Below are 18,950 nucleotides of genomic sequence, written 5' to 3' on the forward strand. Positions count from 1 at the left end.
GAGTAGAGCTTAATCTATGCATATTTGTACTGTGACGAGAAATTTTATAACAGCTTTAGTGTGGTAAAACACAGGTATGAAAAAACAGTAACAGAAATCAAAAGTACATTGATTTAGAAATCTTCTTTAAAACCATGAGCATCATCAAACACCAGGACAATGTTTGAAAGCTTAAAATAGACTTTTCACTACTAGATAATGTTTTCAATTAAGGCTTTACTTTGCTTATTGTACTGACATTATCTAATTAATCACAGCTATCAAATCTGAAGCAGGAATTAACTCAAGCAGAGGATACATGTTTTCACTGATGGAGATGTTCTGCAGCTTTCCACCAGCACCAGGGATAGCGGCTTTTAAATAACAGGGTGTGTGATCCTGAAACGCTACTGTATTATTTATTTACTACTTAGGAGGAACATGAAAGTATTTTAATTAAGATAATATCATATACAACATTGCTAAAGATATTTCTGAGAGAATTAGTCATTCAAATACTGCCATGGCATTATTGTAACAAAAATTAGTTACACTTACTTGAATAGCTCATGAGTTTGTTCAGCCAAGAACCAAGGCGCAAAGCAAACTTCTGGTGTGCCATAACATCAGCGTGCAGAACCTCCACGTGAAGTGGTCGTTGAGAAACATTTTCAGAATGCCTCTAGGAGTCAGGTAAATATTAGTACTTGTAAAATCAAGATAACATTCATTTCATTATTTATCTTCACCACCCAGTATCTCTCCCAAACAAAAAAGGAAAACAGTTTGATGTTTTATTTCTGAAGATATCTATCAGATTTTATTTCTGAAGATTCTGAAGATATGTATCTATTTATCTATCCATCCCAAATGTGGCAGGGTAAATTAAATTTTAAAAAGTTCAGAGGCAAATTATAAAACCATGGGAATACTAAGTTAAAGACTTTAAAGCAGACAAGTAAGTTTTCGCTATTAATACTGATGAGGCTGATTTTTTTTAATGAGAAAACTATTTTAGGAAGTTACCTTAATTTCTTCTTTTGCTTCCTGACAAGAGGCATAATGTCCTGCCTTAACAGCTCTACGACCCTGTTTAAAAAAATATTGAGACCAATATAAAGCAAATCCAAAATGTGACAAGTCTGACCCCTTCTATTATGTTTTTTATACATAACAGAAAAACAGAGACCAACATCACTCGTGGTGCTATTAAATATCTAGAAGCATATAAAAATTAACATAATTGTCTACAGAAAAAAGCTATTTAAATTAAGAACAGAACAACAAAGTAAAGTCTAGATGTATTCATATTATTAGATAAGGAATTTCTACATATTTACTTTAAATACAAACTATATCAACTTTCTTCCTAGCACACAGTACACTCATCCTGAATTGCTTTTCTACAATCTTTCCTACAATTTCTCACCTCTGAATATGAAATACCAGGGTATATTGTAAATCTGGGTTTAATAGCTCTTTCAATAAAGCCAAGAACAGGTCCAGCTTAGACCTCAAATTCCACTCAAAGAAAACAAGAAGTATGTGCTTCCTTAGCAATTTCTCCACATAGCAGAACTTCACACCAGAAGAGAGGAAGTAACTCTGTGTTGTGGAACTGTTAAAATTAAAATGCTATAGCTTAGTCCTGTACTGTAGCAGGCACTTCATAAAATGAACAGCCTGATAAATTCTTGATCCAAAACTTAAACTTAAATCAAAAGGACTCTTCATAAGGGAAACCTTTGAAAGTTATTCTGTAAACATGCACGTATATACATTTTTTCACAAAACCTGCAACTACAGAACAAGACTTGTAATTACGTAAGACTGACCCTGCTAACGAAATACAACTAAATTTCCATTACTTGACAAAGAGAAACAAACAGAAAACAGTTTTTACAGATTAAAAAAAGATTCTGATATTAGTAAGATGTTTTATATGTAAATATACAACAAATATATATACAGCTTTAGATGAAGTTTCTCCATGGTCAAACTTTTTTTTATACTTCCATGAGGTAAAAAAATATGGTTACTATTCAGATAATTTGAACACTGATCACGCTTTTTTTTCCCACCCCACTGGAAAAAAAGTTCACATTACTATAGTCTTTACATGGGATACTAATTCAAAAAATGAAGTAGTAAAATTGTCAGGTTCCCCCACATCGCTTCATGGATTCTTCCTGGTTTTATTTCCCTCTTTTGAAAATGTTAAAAGTTCAAATTAAGTCTGAGCCAGAACAAGCAGTAACTTTTGCAAAAGGTAAGGTACATTTCTGATTAAATGTACCTGAATATGTGTATTTCTGACTTGTATATTTTTCAGAGAAATACCACTAAAATAAAACAATCGCAGCTGAGAAACAAAAAAGAATTAAGAAAATATGCTAAATGTGAAAGGAGTAACTTCAGATAAATCAGCTCTTCCCTTTCTCAAGAAACTAGCTTTTTGTCCTGAAAAAAAAAATTAATATGGTTTAAAAAAATTAAAACTTTCTTAAAGCAAGCACTGACTAGTAGTTACTCTGCAATGTGCCTTTCTCTCCTCAAGCTCCAGCAACCAAGAAGCAAAGGTTCTATAAACAAGTGACTATAGTGACAATTCTTAATGATTAAAAGGTGACTTTCTCCCACATCCCAAGGCACTAACCTCTTTATCTATGGCAGTAGTATGCAACTGGGCTTCACCAAGTTCACAGCCAAGTGCCCTTTGCAGGCTGTAGATGACATGGTCATAAGAATGGTGTTCATCATTGAAAAGGACACAGTAGTAGCTGTCTACTTTCTCTCTACTGGGAAAAAGGTAACGTATCATCATACAAATAAAAATAAAATTGTAAATAGTGTCCTATCAAATACAAGCAACAGCTTACTTGATAGCTTGAGAGGAATATCAAATATGAAAAAAAATTTAGAAGAAAAATCAAGCATGTTCTTCATGACAATGACATGCCCCCCCACCGCCATCTATACCAGAAAAAGCCACAAAACTCATTTTTCAAGTACAAAAAAGAAGTTTTTTAAAGTTATTTGATATTCTCAGCTCTGTTCTGCTCTCTTGTCCCTTAGGAAAGGCCTCATAAACGTCTCCTACTGGCTCCTGGCAGGTATCTCCACTGCCCTGGCATTTCCTCCCCTGTACACCAAGACCTGCCACTGTACTACAGATCAGGTTGGCTCAGGAGCAGTTCCCTTCGGTGATTGATGGAGCACAGTTATACACTACTTTTCCCATGAAGCATCAAAAGGTTTTCTCCATATAACTCTAGGCCAAAAATACTACAGTGCTATTTACAGGGATTTCAGCACTAATAAGTCAGCACAAGGCTGAGAATATCCCAGGCAAAATTATAATCAAAGTTTCTAATGCCTTGAAGAGAAAGTTGGAAATAGGTCATTACCTAACTGTGAGCTCCAGAGGCAGTTCCTTTTCTTCTTCCCAGATAAGCATATCTACGATGTATTTTATCACAGAGGGAAACACCCTCCTAGAGTGCTCCATAATTTCTTCATTCAACTGACATTCAGAATTCTGTAAAACGAGATAATATTAATATGGAAAAGAACTTCAAAAAAATTTTAAAATGGTGTTGATAGAATAACTTATATTTGTTTCAGGAAATTATCCTTTTTATGATTGTCAAGTAAATTACCCTCACCTAATTTCTTCTATTCAAAGTTTTTTTCATCCCAAGGGCTCTCAGTAGTATTCCAACAGTTTCACCTACCTTTTTTTTATGTATCCATGTTTTGTCTAGGACTAAATTACAAAAGGCATCATCAAATGTGTTAGAAAACTTCCCTTTTTTTTTTAAACTTACATTTAAAAAAGCTGTTCAACAGCTTTCTGTACACATGAAGATATTAAAACTTTGCAGTCCAGACCAAAATTTTTCTCCTGCATTGCTTTCTTTTTTGTGGGGGTATTCTGTCAAACATTTTTGACAATCAAGCAGTATTATCCAAGGAATACTAACTCTGTTTTCTTCAGAGATCCCATCCCGTACTGTAGCGACACGTGGCCGCTGGCCTTTATATAATAAATAAATGCATTACGCTCTTCGGAGGTGGTGGAGTCAAAGAGATTTATTTGAATCTTGCGCCCCCTTTTATCCCTTAATACCATGTGACTTTCTTATCCAATAGGGTTGATAATCTCGGCGCATGCTCTTTTGGGCATCATTGCCCCAGTACGTCCCCCTGTATTTCAGACACGCCTCCTACATCACCCCCTTCTCAACTATATAAGAAGGTCACGAAAACAGTGCAAAAACAACAGTGCAAACAATCAGAACAGTACATTGTAAACTACCAAAGCTTGCAATGACCCAGCACATCGCTTGTTTTGGCCTCTTACACTTCTATTGTGAACCTTTTAAAACTTTCTTATATTCCTAAAGGGTAGGGCAACTTGGAGAAATAACCTTATTAACTTAGGGGCCTTGGCCCAACCGTGCATACTTATAACCTTTATTGATCTGAGGGTTTTAAATAACTGGGGAGTTCAACTTTATTAAGAAGCAGGATAAGCTTAGCAAAACTAAATTCTCTTAAAGTGACCCTGTGGCAGAGGTAGTGTTATTTCTGAGGTGTTTTGTGTTTTAATATTTGTCCGGTCATACAACTCATATCCATTCATGCTTCATTCACCAACGGCCGTCGTTCCACACATCATACACACACTCATGAATTTTTTATTGACTGCTTTTTGCCACACTGGTCGTCCTTAAAGTAAACCTGGAACATAAACATAACTTTCTTGTAACTTCCACGTTACTCTGGTTCTTGCTGATGTGATTTTGTGCGTAGGTAGGGTTTAACACACCTGGAAGGGGTTCATTTTAACTCTTTTCCTGTAGTCACACAGGCGTAGCCTCTCTCCCAATTCACGAGATGTAGTGGTTCCGTCCACTGCCCAAATATCAAATCTCCTACCATGACCGGTGGTTTGGGAGAGGCACACAAGCCTGGGGTTTGTGTTGCTTTCCATACTTACATGTTTCCAGCACTGTCACAATTTTAAAAATTGATAACATACATGGCTTTCCACAGACGCTCTTGCGGGCTATACAGATTCCCCCCTTTTTTTTTCTGTTTAGCTAACGTTTGTTTCAGTGTGTGGTGTGCCCTTTCCACAACTGCCTGTCTAATGAGTTAGTGTGGAATACTTGTGACGTGAGAATTTTCCTATTAGATAGGAAAGGAAGCTGTTTTACTGTCAGTGTTGTGGTTTGTTTTGGGGTACCAAGAGTTGCTAAGCAACTAAGCCAGTGTGTTTTACACTCTCGGCTTTTTCTTTAGTGGGTGTTGTGGAGATTATGTGATGTGGGTATGTATTTTTTTACATGTACATATTTTAATATGTCAAATTCGGAGGTATGTGTGATATCTGTTTGTCCAATCTCATTTGCCATTAACCCTCTGGGGTTAACGCGTCCTGAGATGGCATGGGTGTGATTTTTTGACAGCCTGGGCATGACAATGATATCTCGAGCTGATTGAATGTTATTTGAAATTGTCTGTTCAGAGAACTCGCGTTCTGATGGAAAAATTAATGAGACAATTTCTCTTGCTCCAAGACTTTAGGTATGATGTTAAACATTGCTGTTTTGTCAGTTTTTCAGTTCTTGTCAGTTATTGGCCCTGGCATGTCAGTGTGTGACCTTGTGTGCATTACATAGAAATCAAAAACTTCTATAATTGACGAGAAACCAAACAGAACGCATTTCAATTAACAGGTAAAGGCTAACGATATCTCAAAGAAACGAACTCTCGAGACAGGATATTAACTTGCAGTATAACAGAAATCAGTTACAACATTAAAAGATTGTTCAGTAAACTTCCCCAAGGCAATATGGATGGCAGTCAGTTTCAGAACCTGCACAGAGCTTTGGTTCGTGGTCTGTGCCTCTCTTTCCCTTGTTATGTGGCAGGGTTTTACCCAAGTCATTGCAGCCTTTTATGCTTTTCCCAGATGCATGTGTGAAGGCCCTGAGGCCTTTCACTGGTTTGTGTTTGCATCTGGTTGTGGTTTTTAAAGGTAGACTACTGATTTCTGCCCACAACCTGCGTTTTGAGAGATGTATGAAAATGTCACCGTGAAAGCCTGTCAAGGCAGCTTGGAATCCGGCGTCCTCAGCTGGCAACCTATCCAAACTGTCCTTCATAGCTGGCATGTAGATGATGGCAGAATCCTCTCCTCCTAGCTCCTGCAGTCGTCCTCTGCCTTTAATGACAAGCCTTGCATACATCTCATTATTAGTCCACACAGTATTAGATGGTATGTGGAGCAAAATTAGCCACTCAAGAATTTGCAGTGGGTCTTTCTCAGTCTGATCCCACTGTAACAAGACTGCTAATGGTTGGTACCTGCTGGGAATGAAGGCCAGGCAGATTTGCAGTTCAGGATTTCTCCTTCTGCCTTGCCCTCCCTCTATTGCCTTGGTACGAATGTCTAACACCTGTTTGGCCTCTGGTATCAGTGACCTGTTAGACGTTAGGCTGGAGTTTCCCTTTAGCAGCTCAAGCAGAGGGTGTAGCTCCTCTGAGGCTATGCCTAAAATAGGCCTTAACCAATTGACAGCCCCCTGAGGCTCCTGCAATTCGCGTAAATATAAAGTGTTTTTTACCTCGAGCTGCAGCAGCTGTGGAGAACTTTTTTGCTGCATGAATTCCTGTCCAAGGTAAGTCCAGGGTTGTGATTGCTGGATCTTCTCTGCTACAAACTGCAATCCTGCATCTTGGACAGTTTTGATTAGAGCAGTAAAAGTAAATGGTAGTTCATTTCCTGTGGCCGTGCTTATTGGTATGTCATCTGTATAATGATATATCGTGGTTGTTTGATACCTCGTCAGGCTATTTTGCATCCCCTGAGGAAGGACAACCCAGCAATAGCTTTGCATGGACCGTGCACTGTTCAAGGCCATGATGGGAAAGGCAAGCCTTGGCACATCCTCAGGATGTAGAAAGGTGGTAAAGAAACAGTTCTTTGAATCAGTTACCACTAGTGGCCAATTTGCTGGGAGCATATTGGGTGAAGGCAGTCTGTTCTGCGATGCTCCTGTAAGCTTTATGACTGCACTTACTGCTTTTGACTGTTGCAGCATTCTCCACCTGCCACCTTTCTTGGGGGTACAGAATATAGGGGTATTGTCTGGGCTGTTTGCTGGCACATTGTGGCTTGCTTCAAGCTGCTTTCTCTCTTGCATATGGAAGCTAGTGGCACAGAGGATGGCAAGCAGCAAGGCAACAAGCAGTGCGATGCTTGGGGCAAGGCGTCTGCCTTGCCCACAGCACCCTTGGTACAACTCAGCCCAATCCCTGCTGTTAGGGTATTTGTGGGATGTTGCTGCTAAGGGTCTCCAGGGGCAATCCCTTTGAAAGTGGTCAGTGTTACCACATCTGACACAACTTGCCCTATGTCTGGCCTCTTCTTGTACTCCTAGCTGGGCATTTAGGGCCACAGCTAGGGAGGCAGACTGGTGCTCCTCAGAGCCAAATCTTTGGTAGGGTTGAACTAGCTCAGCAATGCCGTGGTCTTCCCTTCCAGGAAGGTCCTGCAAAAGTCCTTCATAGCTTGTGTTCGCCCTTTTAAAAGCCAATTGCTTATACAGCATCTCTCTGGCTTCATTGTATTCAACTTGCTTGTTTAAAGCAGACTGCAGCTGATTTAAGTATTGTGGATTAGGTTCGGCACAACTTTGTAACATTTTTGTGCTGGGCAGGTTGCTGTTTTGGTCTGTAGTGAGAAGCTTTCTCATGGCTTTCAGTGCCTGTTTGGCTATTACTTTGTATGCCTCTCGGGGGCAATCTGATTGGGCACCTGCTGTGTTGTATCTTCCCTTTCCGGTTAATTGGTTTGTTGTTATGCCTGCTTGGGTGGCAGCAGTATGTTTGGCACAATTCTCCTGAAAGTCAGATAACCAGAATGTATATTGTGTGTCATTAAGAACTGATTTCATTAGCTCTTTCCAGTCATGTGGGGTGAAAAAATAGATGGAACTCAATGTTTCTAAATACTCTCGAGTATTTATCAAGGACATGCCACTATCTCTTACCGAATGCCTCAGCTTCTCTGTAGCCCCATACAGGGGCTTGAATTGAGAGGACTGGCTTTGGTTGAATCCGTTTGAGCACGCCTGAATATTCTTTAGGCTACTCGCTCGAATTGCCTTGTCCCTACATTGTTTCCACATGTTGTTATCTGATTTTCCCTGGTTTGCCTCCTCACTCCCTCCCGATGAAACTCTCTCGGGTCCCTCCTCCTTATCCCCCCATGCCTCGCCCCCTGTGGTCCCAGCAAACCTGGTTCCCTGTGGGGGGGTGGGGGTGGGTGGTGGAGGCTGTGAGGGGGCGGGGCTACTTCCCCCCTCGTGTCTGTGGGTGGGGCGGGGCAGCACTGGGGTCGGAAGAGAAGGATGGGTGTCCAGTCCATGTGGCGGGCAAGATGGCTGCGGCCACGCCAACACACGTGGCCGCTGGTCATCCGCAGAGAGGGGGGGTAAGTATGCTGGGTTACCACCCCCATCGCTGTAACGGGGTCCCCTGCAATGGTCCCATGGGCTGGGACCTTGCATTAGAGGCTCCGTTCCCTCCCAGCGGCTCGCGTCCCCTTGGCTCTCGGGTCCTGATCCTGACTTTAATTCACAAACTGTTGCTTTCCCTCCCTGCTGCATGCCTATGGGCTGTGCTGTTGCTAGCAGTGTAGCAAGAAGGGGGGGGTGTGGATTATTTGTTTCGTTTGCTCGTGTGCTGTGGCTCAGAATGTGTCCCAGTTTTCTTATGTGTATATTTGTAACGTTATGGCTAGCAGCTGTGTGGTAATAGTGTTTCAATGTGTTACGAGGTTTCCATGGAGACAGAACTCCTCTGTAACCTTAATCCAGAGGCTGTGGGTGCACGTGGCTGTGAGTTCTTTGTTGGGCTGCAATGTTACTTTCTGTTTGTCCGGCAGTCGTTTCTCTGCGGTTTTTCTCTCCCGGCATCTCTGTGGGGGTCCGGTGCGGGTCCTTGGGCTGGGGTGTGGCGGTGAGGCGTCCCTCGGTGCAGCACAGGGTCCGGGGGTGGCTCCAGCAGCGGTGCGGGCTGCTTCTCAGCACAGGCAGCAGCGGCAGCGGCGGCAAGCGGTGGCAGGTTCCCTCTGGGCTTGCAGTGGCTTTCAGGGGTTTTTCCTCAACGCGGAGGCTTCACGCAGTGGCTATAGGCATGCGTGGGTCGGCAGAAGGTGGCAGGGGGCTCCCCCGGTGCGCTGGGCGGTGCGGGGGGGTCCGGTGGGGTCGCAGCGCAGTTCTGCCAGTTCCACGTGGCTTTCGAGCGTGGCGCGGAGTCGGCAGGGGCAGCGGGCGAACGTGGGCGATGGTAAGGCGGTGCTGGGCTCCGTTAGACAGCCAGTCCCGGTGTGACCAGTGTGGGTCCCTGTGGCGGCGGGAGGAGGGGCGGCCAGCAGCACTCACACCGCGGTTGTTTCCTCGGCTCTTGCAAACCGCGGCTTTTGCCGGGTCGCGAGGCAACAGGCACTAGGTGCCGGTCCCGCAGCCGGTGGCAGTCGCCAGCGGCGTGCGCGGGGGAGAGGGAGGGGCGGTGGGGCGGCACACGGGGTCCTGGGGTCCCCAGGGCTTCCGAGGTGGCGGTACGGCGCGGTTTAGCTGCTTCTGCCCGGGGTCTGTGCTGCTTTTTAGCTGCAGAGCTCCCAGCAGCAGCTCGCGAGATAAAACACAGCACTTCCGAGCCCCCTTTGGTGGGGGCTGGGGGCTGCAGTGTTAATAACTCACTCAGCTTTGCTGTTTCACTGCCCGCTCCCGCCTGCTGGTCCCCGGCTCCGGTCTCCGCTGCCCGCCGTTCTGTTTCTCCTTCTTCTTTTCTTCTTTCTTCTTTTTTCCTGTGCACTTTCCTATAATTTTTTGAGCTCACTAAACTAACTTTCTGTTTCTCATACGCAACTGAGACAACGGTTTTACAGACGTCCAAGTTTTTTTCAGTTAAAAAACTCCCACCTGCATAAAACTGCGGTGATACCCGGAGTTTACCGATTTATTCACCTGATACAGGGTGTTTAATCTGCCTATTATAGGTTCTGGGCCCCACGCTGGGCACCATGTGTAGCGGCACATGGCCGCTGGCCTTTATATAATAAAGAAATGCATTACGCTCTTCGGAGGTGGTGGAGTCAAAGAGATTTATTTGAATCTCGCGCCCCCTTTTATCCCTTAATACCACGTGACTTTCTTATCCAATAGGGTTGATAATCTCGGCGCATGCTCTTTTGGGCATCACTGCCCCAGTACATCCCCCTGTATTTCAGACACGCCTCCTACACCGTACCTAGATATCATTCAAAATATCCCTGAGAACTGACGTATTTCCCATCCACCCTGACAAAGCTCATCAAGTGAATTGTCTACATCACATAACATTATTAATCATTTCTATAAGCATTTAAGCAGGAGAGAAATTAAGGTTATGAGCAAAAAAAATCATTACCAAATCTGTACCTAAGAATGAAGCAATCTCTATCAAGGTACAAGAACAGATACGTTGCAATGACAACGTATGACAGGAGAGCTGTAATCCAAGAGCCTGGATGACCCATGCCACACCTTCCTTTCAGTATACACATACGGAAACGGTATGTAATGTACTTATTAGTGGTAATGCAACCAAATCCAGTAATTTCATATACAGTCATGACTGAGAAACAGAAGCTGATGTCTTCTACAGTATTTGCATGAAGTTTCCTATAATTTTAGGTTCATTAAAAATGCCTAAAAAATCTGAATAGGCATGTTTGTGCCAGAGCGAAAGAAAAGAGGAGAAACACATATGCTTTCCAGGAATAAAGCTTTTCACGCGTGACTTTAAATCCCAAAGTACTAAGGGCACTCACTTCTGCAATACACAATCTGACACATATTAAATATTAAATACAACTAAGAACCATATTTTCAAAAATTCTTAAATCAACTATAGTCACATTTATCGATTTATGAAGCAGACGGCTTTAAAAAAAAAAGTAAAATCATGTTGAATAATGCACTAGATATGATGGAAAAGCTAGAAGTGTAATGGAAGAGAAGAATGTGTTAACATGAGCAATTACTTCTAAAGCTCTGGACAACAGTTTTCTGACCTGATAATAAGCATCAGAAGAATAATTTGGAGTCAGACATGCAATCTAAAAATGTCTGTCAATGAAATCATGGCCTATAAATATCGCTATGGGTACATACTTAATTTTGGATAAGCTCATGGTAGATCTTGGTAATTAAGAATGTAAATGCCTGGGGTAATTATTTTTTTCACAGGCTGATAAAGTTATCATAATCCTCATGTTTGGAGAAGAATGAAAAAAGCTATAGTGCTAAGCATAATCTAATTGAACTGAGTTGTAAATATACTAATTTTTTCCACTTTTTCTTAAGAGTTGGGCTTTTTAAGCGCTAATGTATGTTAAGAAAAAACAACAAGAGCTGGAGAAAACTCAGAGCTGTGCACAGGTACTCTATAGTAAGACATGCTGCTCTCCTTCAGTCTGTAAAAAAAAAAAAGGGGGAAGAAAAAAATCAAAGGAAATCACATCAAAGGATTTATAAATTATTAAAAGTGGGGCTTGCACTCATACAAGTACCAAAAAGTTAAATGATGCAATGCCACTTCCCATGTTATCCATATTAATACAGAAGTCACAGTAAAATGAAATTAAGATACATCTAATGTAAATTGAAAGGGTAAAAATAAAATTGTCTCAGAACTATGCCCAAAAACATGCAATTGTTTAAGCTTCAAGGTAAAGCTTAAAAACCCCAAAATTGTGGAAGAATGAACAAAGTAGTTCAGGTACCAAAGTTTTAAAATCATTAACAATCTTTTTTTTAAAAAAAAGTGCCCGGGAAGTATTGTTTCCTTATCTCACACACAAATCTTTAAAGTTTGCTGGTTTTAAAGATGCATTTAGGCAAAAAGATTTTTTATGTTTCTGGCATACGAAGACATTCATTTGAAATCGATAGGAAATGGATAATTCCTAGAAGCCTCGAGTGGGCTTTCTAAAATTATATATTCTCTGCAGTTAAGAGTAATTAAAGGAATACTGGTTAGGATTGTCCAGCAAAAAGTGCTTTTTGTTTGACAAGCATGGAATAAACACTTCTGCACTACCAGAAAACATTCTGGAAAAGAAATATGCAAGACATCTGCACCAAATGTGCTTTGTCACTCATTTTTTTTAATAAGCATTGTATGCTGAGAAAATTCCTACATTATGAATCTCCTTGATTCTCAAAACACAGAACAAACCATAAGGTAATCCAAATATTCACAAGACTCTTTGTCATAAAGAATCCATGACAGACAGATCTTTTATTAAAAAAGAAAGATGGTCATGCAATGTAATCTTTCAAATAGTTATACATAGTATATATTAATATGGTGATGCATTGCATTACTGTAGTGGTTGTATTTCTACTCTTTTACTAGAAAGTCTGCATATATTGACTGCATAATAGCTACACATATTGACAACAAAGAACTAATAAACAACCTTTTACTTCCTCAAATTCAAATAATTGTCTCATTATATGTTTTCTATCATTCACAACTCTCAGGTAGCACTTAATGTAGGAGTACGTTCCAGTTTATTTGACAGCAGTTGTAAAATAGCTTTGGACTTTCACAGCTCCATGACAGAAGTGATGATCAAACAAATTCACTGCAAGCCAACCAAAGACCTTATCAGAGATTGGTAGAGAAATATTCCTTGAAGAAGCATGGGAGGTTCCCTGTTTCCTTATGATCACAGGTATGATTATAGTTCTCAATTAAGTTGACAACAGAGAGATACTGTGTTAGCTGCAGTCACTATTGATCCAATCTGTCCTTTATCTCCATTGTACACAAATGCCCTGAAGAGTATTCTGAGCAGCTTATTTTCATCCAAACAAACAAAATGCTGAGGAGTCCTGAACGCATGCAGTTTCCCCTCAAGCTTTGTTTAAACTTGGTTTTGAAAAAAAGCCCACAAAATATGGACAGCATGATTTTAAACACGAGTGAAACAGATTTTTTGGTAAAATTGCTAAAGGTTTCGGTGTTAACATTTGGTTTTTATTTCATTACTATGAAAAAGCTGTTCTAAAGGAAAGGGAAGTAAAAAGCAGAGTATGCTGTCATAGATGCCAATACCAGATCCATGAGATCAAAATCTATACCTTGCAGAGAAACATGTTCCTCTGCAGGAAGTAAAAAGGACTCTGGTCAGAGTTGTTGGAACCAAAAAGTAATATTATTCTCAAAAGTAAAGTGCTGAAACAACTGTTAGAAGAACTCATGCAGACCTAAATTTTAAAGGCAGGAGATACAATCTATTTTGTTTAGAATCTCTTTGTTATATTTCTTGAGATGTGCTTCATAGGTCCATGTTCACCCAGCTATCTGTGTGATTTCTTTTTGTGAGCCATCACAAAAGTTGAAATCCATAATGAATGCAAGCTACTGTCTGTAAGACAAACTGGTGACCTGAGGAAAAAGTAGTATCACTTATCTAGGAGTAATGGAGATTTTTCGTCTGGAAACACTTAGTTCTCAAGTGGAAGAACAGTTAATTCTCAACTGAGACATGAACATTTTGTGTTAAGACTACTGCTAAATTCTCTTTGTGATATGATACGGACCTCTCCGCACTCAGCTAGAAATCTGATACTGAGCACCTTGTAGCATAAATTTTCCACAGTTATCTAAAGGTGGTATTTGAAGCCGGTAGACGTGAGTTCTCTACCTTCCTGTATGTCTTCATCAACACTACCAGCAACCTAGCACTCAGAAAAAAATCCTATTTTCCTTCAGAACACCAGGTACTACTGCATGGCAGAACAGACTTTACTGAGGTAGAAGCAGGTAAGCTTTGCAGCAACAAGCTCCAAGTGATAAAGAGATGACCCCTTCATGAAGCTTCAACTATTTTTATCTTTGAAATCCATTAATTATCATGGGTTTTTTGAAGGATGAACAAGTGAAGGAAATCTTTGTCTCATTTTTCAGTAAATCCAGAGCTCTTTATTCATTTTCTATCTGACGTTTTTGCCAGATCATAAACAACAGCAATTTTGCAACAAAACCATGAGGAGTTAGGGGTCTATTTGCAATGAAAATGCTAAGGTTTTTTGTCCTGATTATCTCAGACTGTACCACTCTGAAAAAACACAATTTTACCTGAAGCAAGTGATATGCCCACATTCTCTTTGAGAATTCCTTATAAGACAGCACATTTCTCATTAAAATGCTGCTTTATGAGGTACAATAAGCATGAGACACCCCAGCATAAGAGGTTAGTTTCAACACATAGAAACTTATTTTAGTCATAGTGACAGATCGCACACCAGAAGTAACTGACAAAAACAATTGTTCGGTAAGGTAAGAAAGAGAAAATATTATTAAAATCAAGTACTACATCAAAACATTTACTAACCAATGGTAAACCAATTATTTGCAAGTAAGAACTGAGTAACAAACATAACAAAGAAAGGAGCAAGTGACTGCAATTTTAATTCCAAATGAAAGACTGAAATGCACAAGACAGGGTGATGAAATTGTCTCTGAACAAAAAGGAAAAAAAAAAAAAAAAAAGAAAAATCAAAGGATGTCAATATATATGTTTGATCCCAAACACCTTGACCAAAGAAATCCTGATTCAGCTTGACTGAACCTGCTACATAACTTATACAACACACATATAGGAATAAGCACTTTTAAAATAAAAAAGGCAATATTTACAATATTTATTATTTCACTTTAAGCAATATTCTTACTTCTTTTGGAGAACTCAATGATCCAAGCTCATGCTTAGTACACAGTGGTCCAGCCTTCCATGCCTCTGTATCCCCACAGTCACAAAAGCCACCTCCAGTGGAGCTATGCATCTGTAAAAACCATGTATTTCAGTCATGAAATATGCACATAAAATGCAAGAAAAAAATAGAAATGCACATTATTTAAGTCAAACACAAGTATAAATACCTACTTAAAAAACAGAAGAGACGCTGCATAACCAACAGACTCACCACAACATTTTTCTTTTTCTAGATAAAAGGAGACTTATCAGAGGAGCAGCGGGGTAAAATGTAAACTTTGAGCAGAAAATAAAGGAGGAAATATAGTTGCTGCTACAAAAAGGTATGCAAGTCCTAAATAAATTTAACGAGAAAGTAGGTCAAAAAGCCTATGACTGATAAATGCTTCATAAATGGCAAAATAATAATTTCTGAGTTTATTCCCAAAATTATAGCAAAGTTGCTTAATGCCTTTTTTACAAATTACTTCATAAAGTTAGAAAATAATATAAAGAAGAATAAGCACATATTAAACAGACATTTAGTAGTACCTTCACTTCTAACCAAAAGAAAAGACAACATGATCACATCTAAACACATTCTTGTAACTTTAACTTTGGATTACACTTCCAGAAAAGTACAAGTTGTGACCCTTTGTTTTGGAAAAAGTTCAGACAAAACTCAAGCAAAAAACAATTATCTTTGGCTTACTCCAAATCCCCAATCCTGAAACAATTATAAAAAACCCTCAGTGACCCAATAAAAAGACATTCAAAAATCCGTTATTTACTTGAAACATTTTAAAATAACCTGATCTAATTAGACACACTTCAAGCAGGAGGGTGGACTAGGTGACCTTCTTAGGTTCCTTCCAACATAAATTATTCTATGAATCTCTAAAGAGCATAACCTGTATTCTTTAGATTGCATATTTACAATGAAAATGCAGCAAATTTGCTCTCATCTGACTACGTATTTCCATAGCTGATCTCTTGCCTGAAGCAGTTACTGAAAAACAGGGAAATAACACCAGCTTCTCAGGCCAGCTGTGGTTCCAAACTGCTCTGTAATCATTCCTGTCTATTTTCCCTGGGTTTTCATCCTACCTCTCTGTAAACTGCGCATGTGCATGCATAAGTATAGAGAAGTTATATCTACATTATGCAAATACTTTTGTACGTCTTGGAGTCAGTATCTGCAATACATGTTCTGATCAGTACACAAAGACTTACACAGAGGGGCAGAATATCGTACTTTAACACCAGTCATTTTTGAGATTGCTAGGACCCTCTTCCAAACTGTGTCTCATTGAAACATACCCACTTAAAGGGGATTTATGAACAACGGATAATAGAAGGAAGCCAAATCTCTTCAACGGATATCATGTCAACGTATAGAAAATCCAAAATGAAAAAAATTTATTCCCCTTTTTGTTCATGAAAGATAAGTAAATTGAATACATAGTGTTTCTGTACATTTTCTTGTCTCTTGCAGCAGACTTAGTCCAGCTGTAAAAACGACACATTATATTGTTTTCCATTTCTGCTTCCAAGGCTGTTGAAATTAGTTATCAGTAAAAAGGGCAAGCAAAAAAGGAGGCCTGGGAAGGAATCAGATGATGACAATTTAGGCAGTAAGTTATCTAAGAATTATTTTAAAGAACCCTTCTTTAATTAAAGCATGGGAATCTCTCAAAGACAACATAGATTTGGTTCAAAGAGAATAAATAGGATGATCCAGTTCTAGAACAATCTCCTCAATTAAAAAAAAAAAAAAAATCAATGCTTAACATTTGGTGTCACTTCATCATAGTCCACACTAAAGCACTAAGTAGTTTATGCAAATCTAAATGGAGGAACAAAGTGGATATGTAGAGCCTGCATCCTAAGTGCTGAAGTAATGTCCCTTGTATTTGCACATTCATTCTAAATTTGCCAACAACACTAACTGGGACTTGGGACATGACTGCCATTTTCATTCACAGTTTTTTGCTCTGACTTACACTTGTGTGATACTGCCAAAGAGAATAACAATGTATGCATTCATAAACACTCTTTTATCCTCTGGTTCTTCAATTAGAAAGTTGCTGTTCTTAAAAGAGGCTTTACATAGTTAAAAAGACGAGAGAGATTAAGTAATTCATAAATCCCAGAATTTCTTTTTTTTAACAATAAAATTACTAATGGTTTATATACAGTTTATTATATCCTCAAAAAAACTTCTCTAAAGCTACAACTATCATTTCTTAAAATAATATTTTCCTACCTTGTACCGGTGATTCTTGTGAATGCTATTCTGGAAGCAGTCAATACAGAGCACACAAGTTGGATCAACTGCACAGTCCCTGCAACAAAAATGATAACTGTAACTGGAAAACCTTCTAAAACAAACACATGGAATTTTCATGCGCAAAAGAAAATGCTGCTCTGAAAAAAAAAAATGAGATTAACAATACTTCAAATTATAAAAACATTGGCTACTCCATATCACAGAAAGATGATAGTCTTGTTAGGTTTAACTATGTATTCAAACCTGTTATATCAAGTTCCGTCAAAATCTTGCTCATTTTCCACTTTTGTAACTTGCTGCTAACTTTTTCTGGTTTTGCTAAAAATGAGTAGCTATTAAAACCTATGAGGACTCTGAGTTAACCTTTATTATTGCTGCCAACATCTGTAGTGAGTTTGCCAATTAAACTTCTGCTAGGTTATGTTTCTAACTTTTAGAACAGTTAGAAATTAAAATTTAAAGAGAATTCTTTATTAAATGAGCCAGGAATATATACTTTGAAATTTAATCTCAACAGTTTCGGTCATGCACTTAAATACCAGAAAATCTGGAAGTACACTCATGGGCAATCTAATTCCATTTTTTTCTGTTCCACATACATACTTTTTTTTATATCGTATTTTTACTTAAAATATGGTTGCTTTTTTCTTTAAGTGCTGTTTCGTTCTATGCAAAATGTGGATGACAGGTGCTAAATGACAACATATCAAGTTTTTTTACTTTATACCATTGTTCAACATCTAGTTCAAGCCTCTTTTACAATACAATTAAAATAGCATGGTAATTCTGATTTCAGAAATAACTTCCTTTCAAACCTTCAGATTCTAATAATCATTACAATAATTTAATACTTCAGTAACATTCATTTATTACCATAAATCTACTGAAAGGTATGTTAAAGGAAAGAAAAATGAAGTTAGAAGTGCCTGCCAGATTGGAATGCCCAATTCATGATGTTTAGACTTTAATACTTTAGAGTATCTATTATTTTTAGCATATTAAAAGTCTAAAGCAAATGTACATCCAGCTTCAGTTGCAGTAGTACAAATGTACAGTATCTTGTATAAATGCTACCACATTTTTGCAAGACAGAAACTCAAAAAATTAAGAAAAACAGACCTCTTCTGAGATACATAGCTTTGGCTTTTTGCCTGCTATCACACAAGAGGGAGGAACAGAATTATTTCTGTTACAGCGGCATTAAACTGCCTTGTCCATCCTTTTCCTTCATACAACTGTCACACTCACTACATGCTTCCTAGTACACACAAAAGGACTTCTTCAAAGACTATTCTCCTTTCATACACAGCACTAACTTATTCTTAGAAAATGCTGCAGACTATGTGACTGATTAAAACTTTACAGTATAATTCATAAACATAATGTTTACAGAAAGCTTTCATTCTGACATTTCCTAAATTCTAAGGGCTGGACTTTTTAGCCACAATAATATTTTTCATCCTTAATAATATTCTTTCAGTATTCCTGATTAAATTTTCTAGGCTTTTAAAATGAACTGAAAAAATAGAATAAACTATGACAACAGCATCAAACTAATGCTCATGAATTGCCAGCACAGTTGTAATATTTACAGACACCACAAAGACTGTTGGCGTTTTAATATCAATTTTTAATTATACTCATTGTTTATATAATTGTATTAATATGAATTAATAAAGTAAATTCTATCAAACCAGCGAGCTACTACCTTTAATATACTCCAGGATGAGAAAAAAGGTGAAAAAATTACCATTGTCACACAGCTTTTGCTTAGGCAAAGGACTGCTGACACTCAAAAATGATGGATTCTGTTTTAGACTTTGAAAGAGTGACTACAGTACCGTACACAGATTTTTA

General features: G+C 38.8%; 1 protein-coding gene across 5 annotated transcripts in view; it reads right to left on the minus strand.

Annotated features, from left to right (window-relative positions):
- UBR1 (ubiquitin protein ligase E3 component n-recognin 1) overlaps positions 1-18,950 on the minus strand; it is a 73,146-nt gene that overhangs the window by 41,383 nt on the left and 12,813 nt on the right. For 3 of the 5 annotated variants that reach the window (XM_027706940.1, XM_027706931.1, XM_027706953.1), the window contains exons 3-8: positions 17,070-17,148; positions 14,784-14,894; positions 3,387-3,517; positions 2,636-2,777; positions 1,006-1,068; positions 538-661 (exon numbers count right to left, since the gene is read on the minus strand). In XM_027706940.1, the coding sequence (XP_027562741.1) occupies positions 538-661; positions 1,006-1,068; positions 2,636-2,777; positions 3,387-3,517; positions 14,784-14,894; positions 17,070-17,148 (650 nt within the window). The remainder of the gene's footprint in view (positions 1-537; positions 662-1,005; positions 1,069-2,635; positions 2,778-3,386; positions 3,518-14,783; positions 14,895-17,069; positions 17,149-18,950) is intronic. The other 2 variants (XM_027706947.1, XM_027706936.1) reach the window with 1 other exon arrangement.

Source organism: Neopelma chrysocephalum, unplaced genomic scaffold (genome assembly GCF_003984885.1).
Source record: "Neopelma chrysocephalum unplaced genomic scaffold, ASM398488v2 Primary Assembly neopelma1_24, whole genome shotgun sequence".
NCBI classification, from domain to species: Eukaryota; Metazoa; Chordata; class Aves; order Passeriformes; family Pipridae; genus Neopelma; species Neopelma chrysocephalum.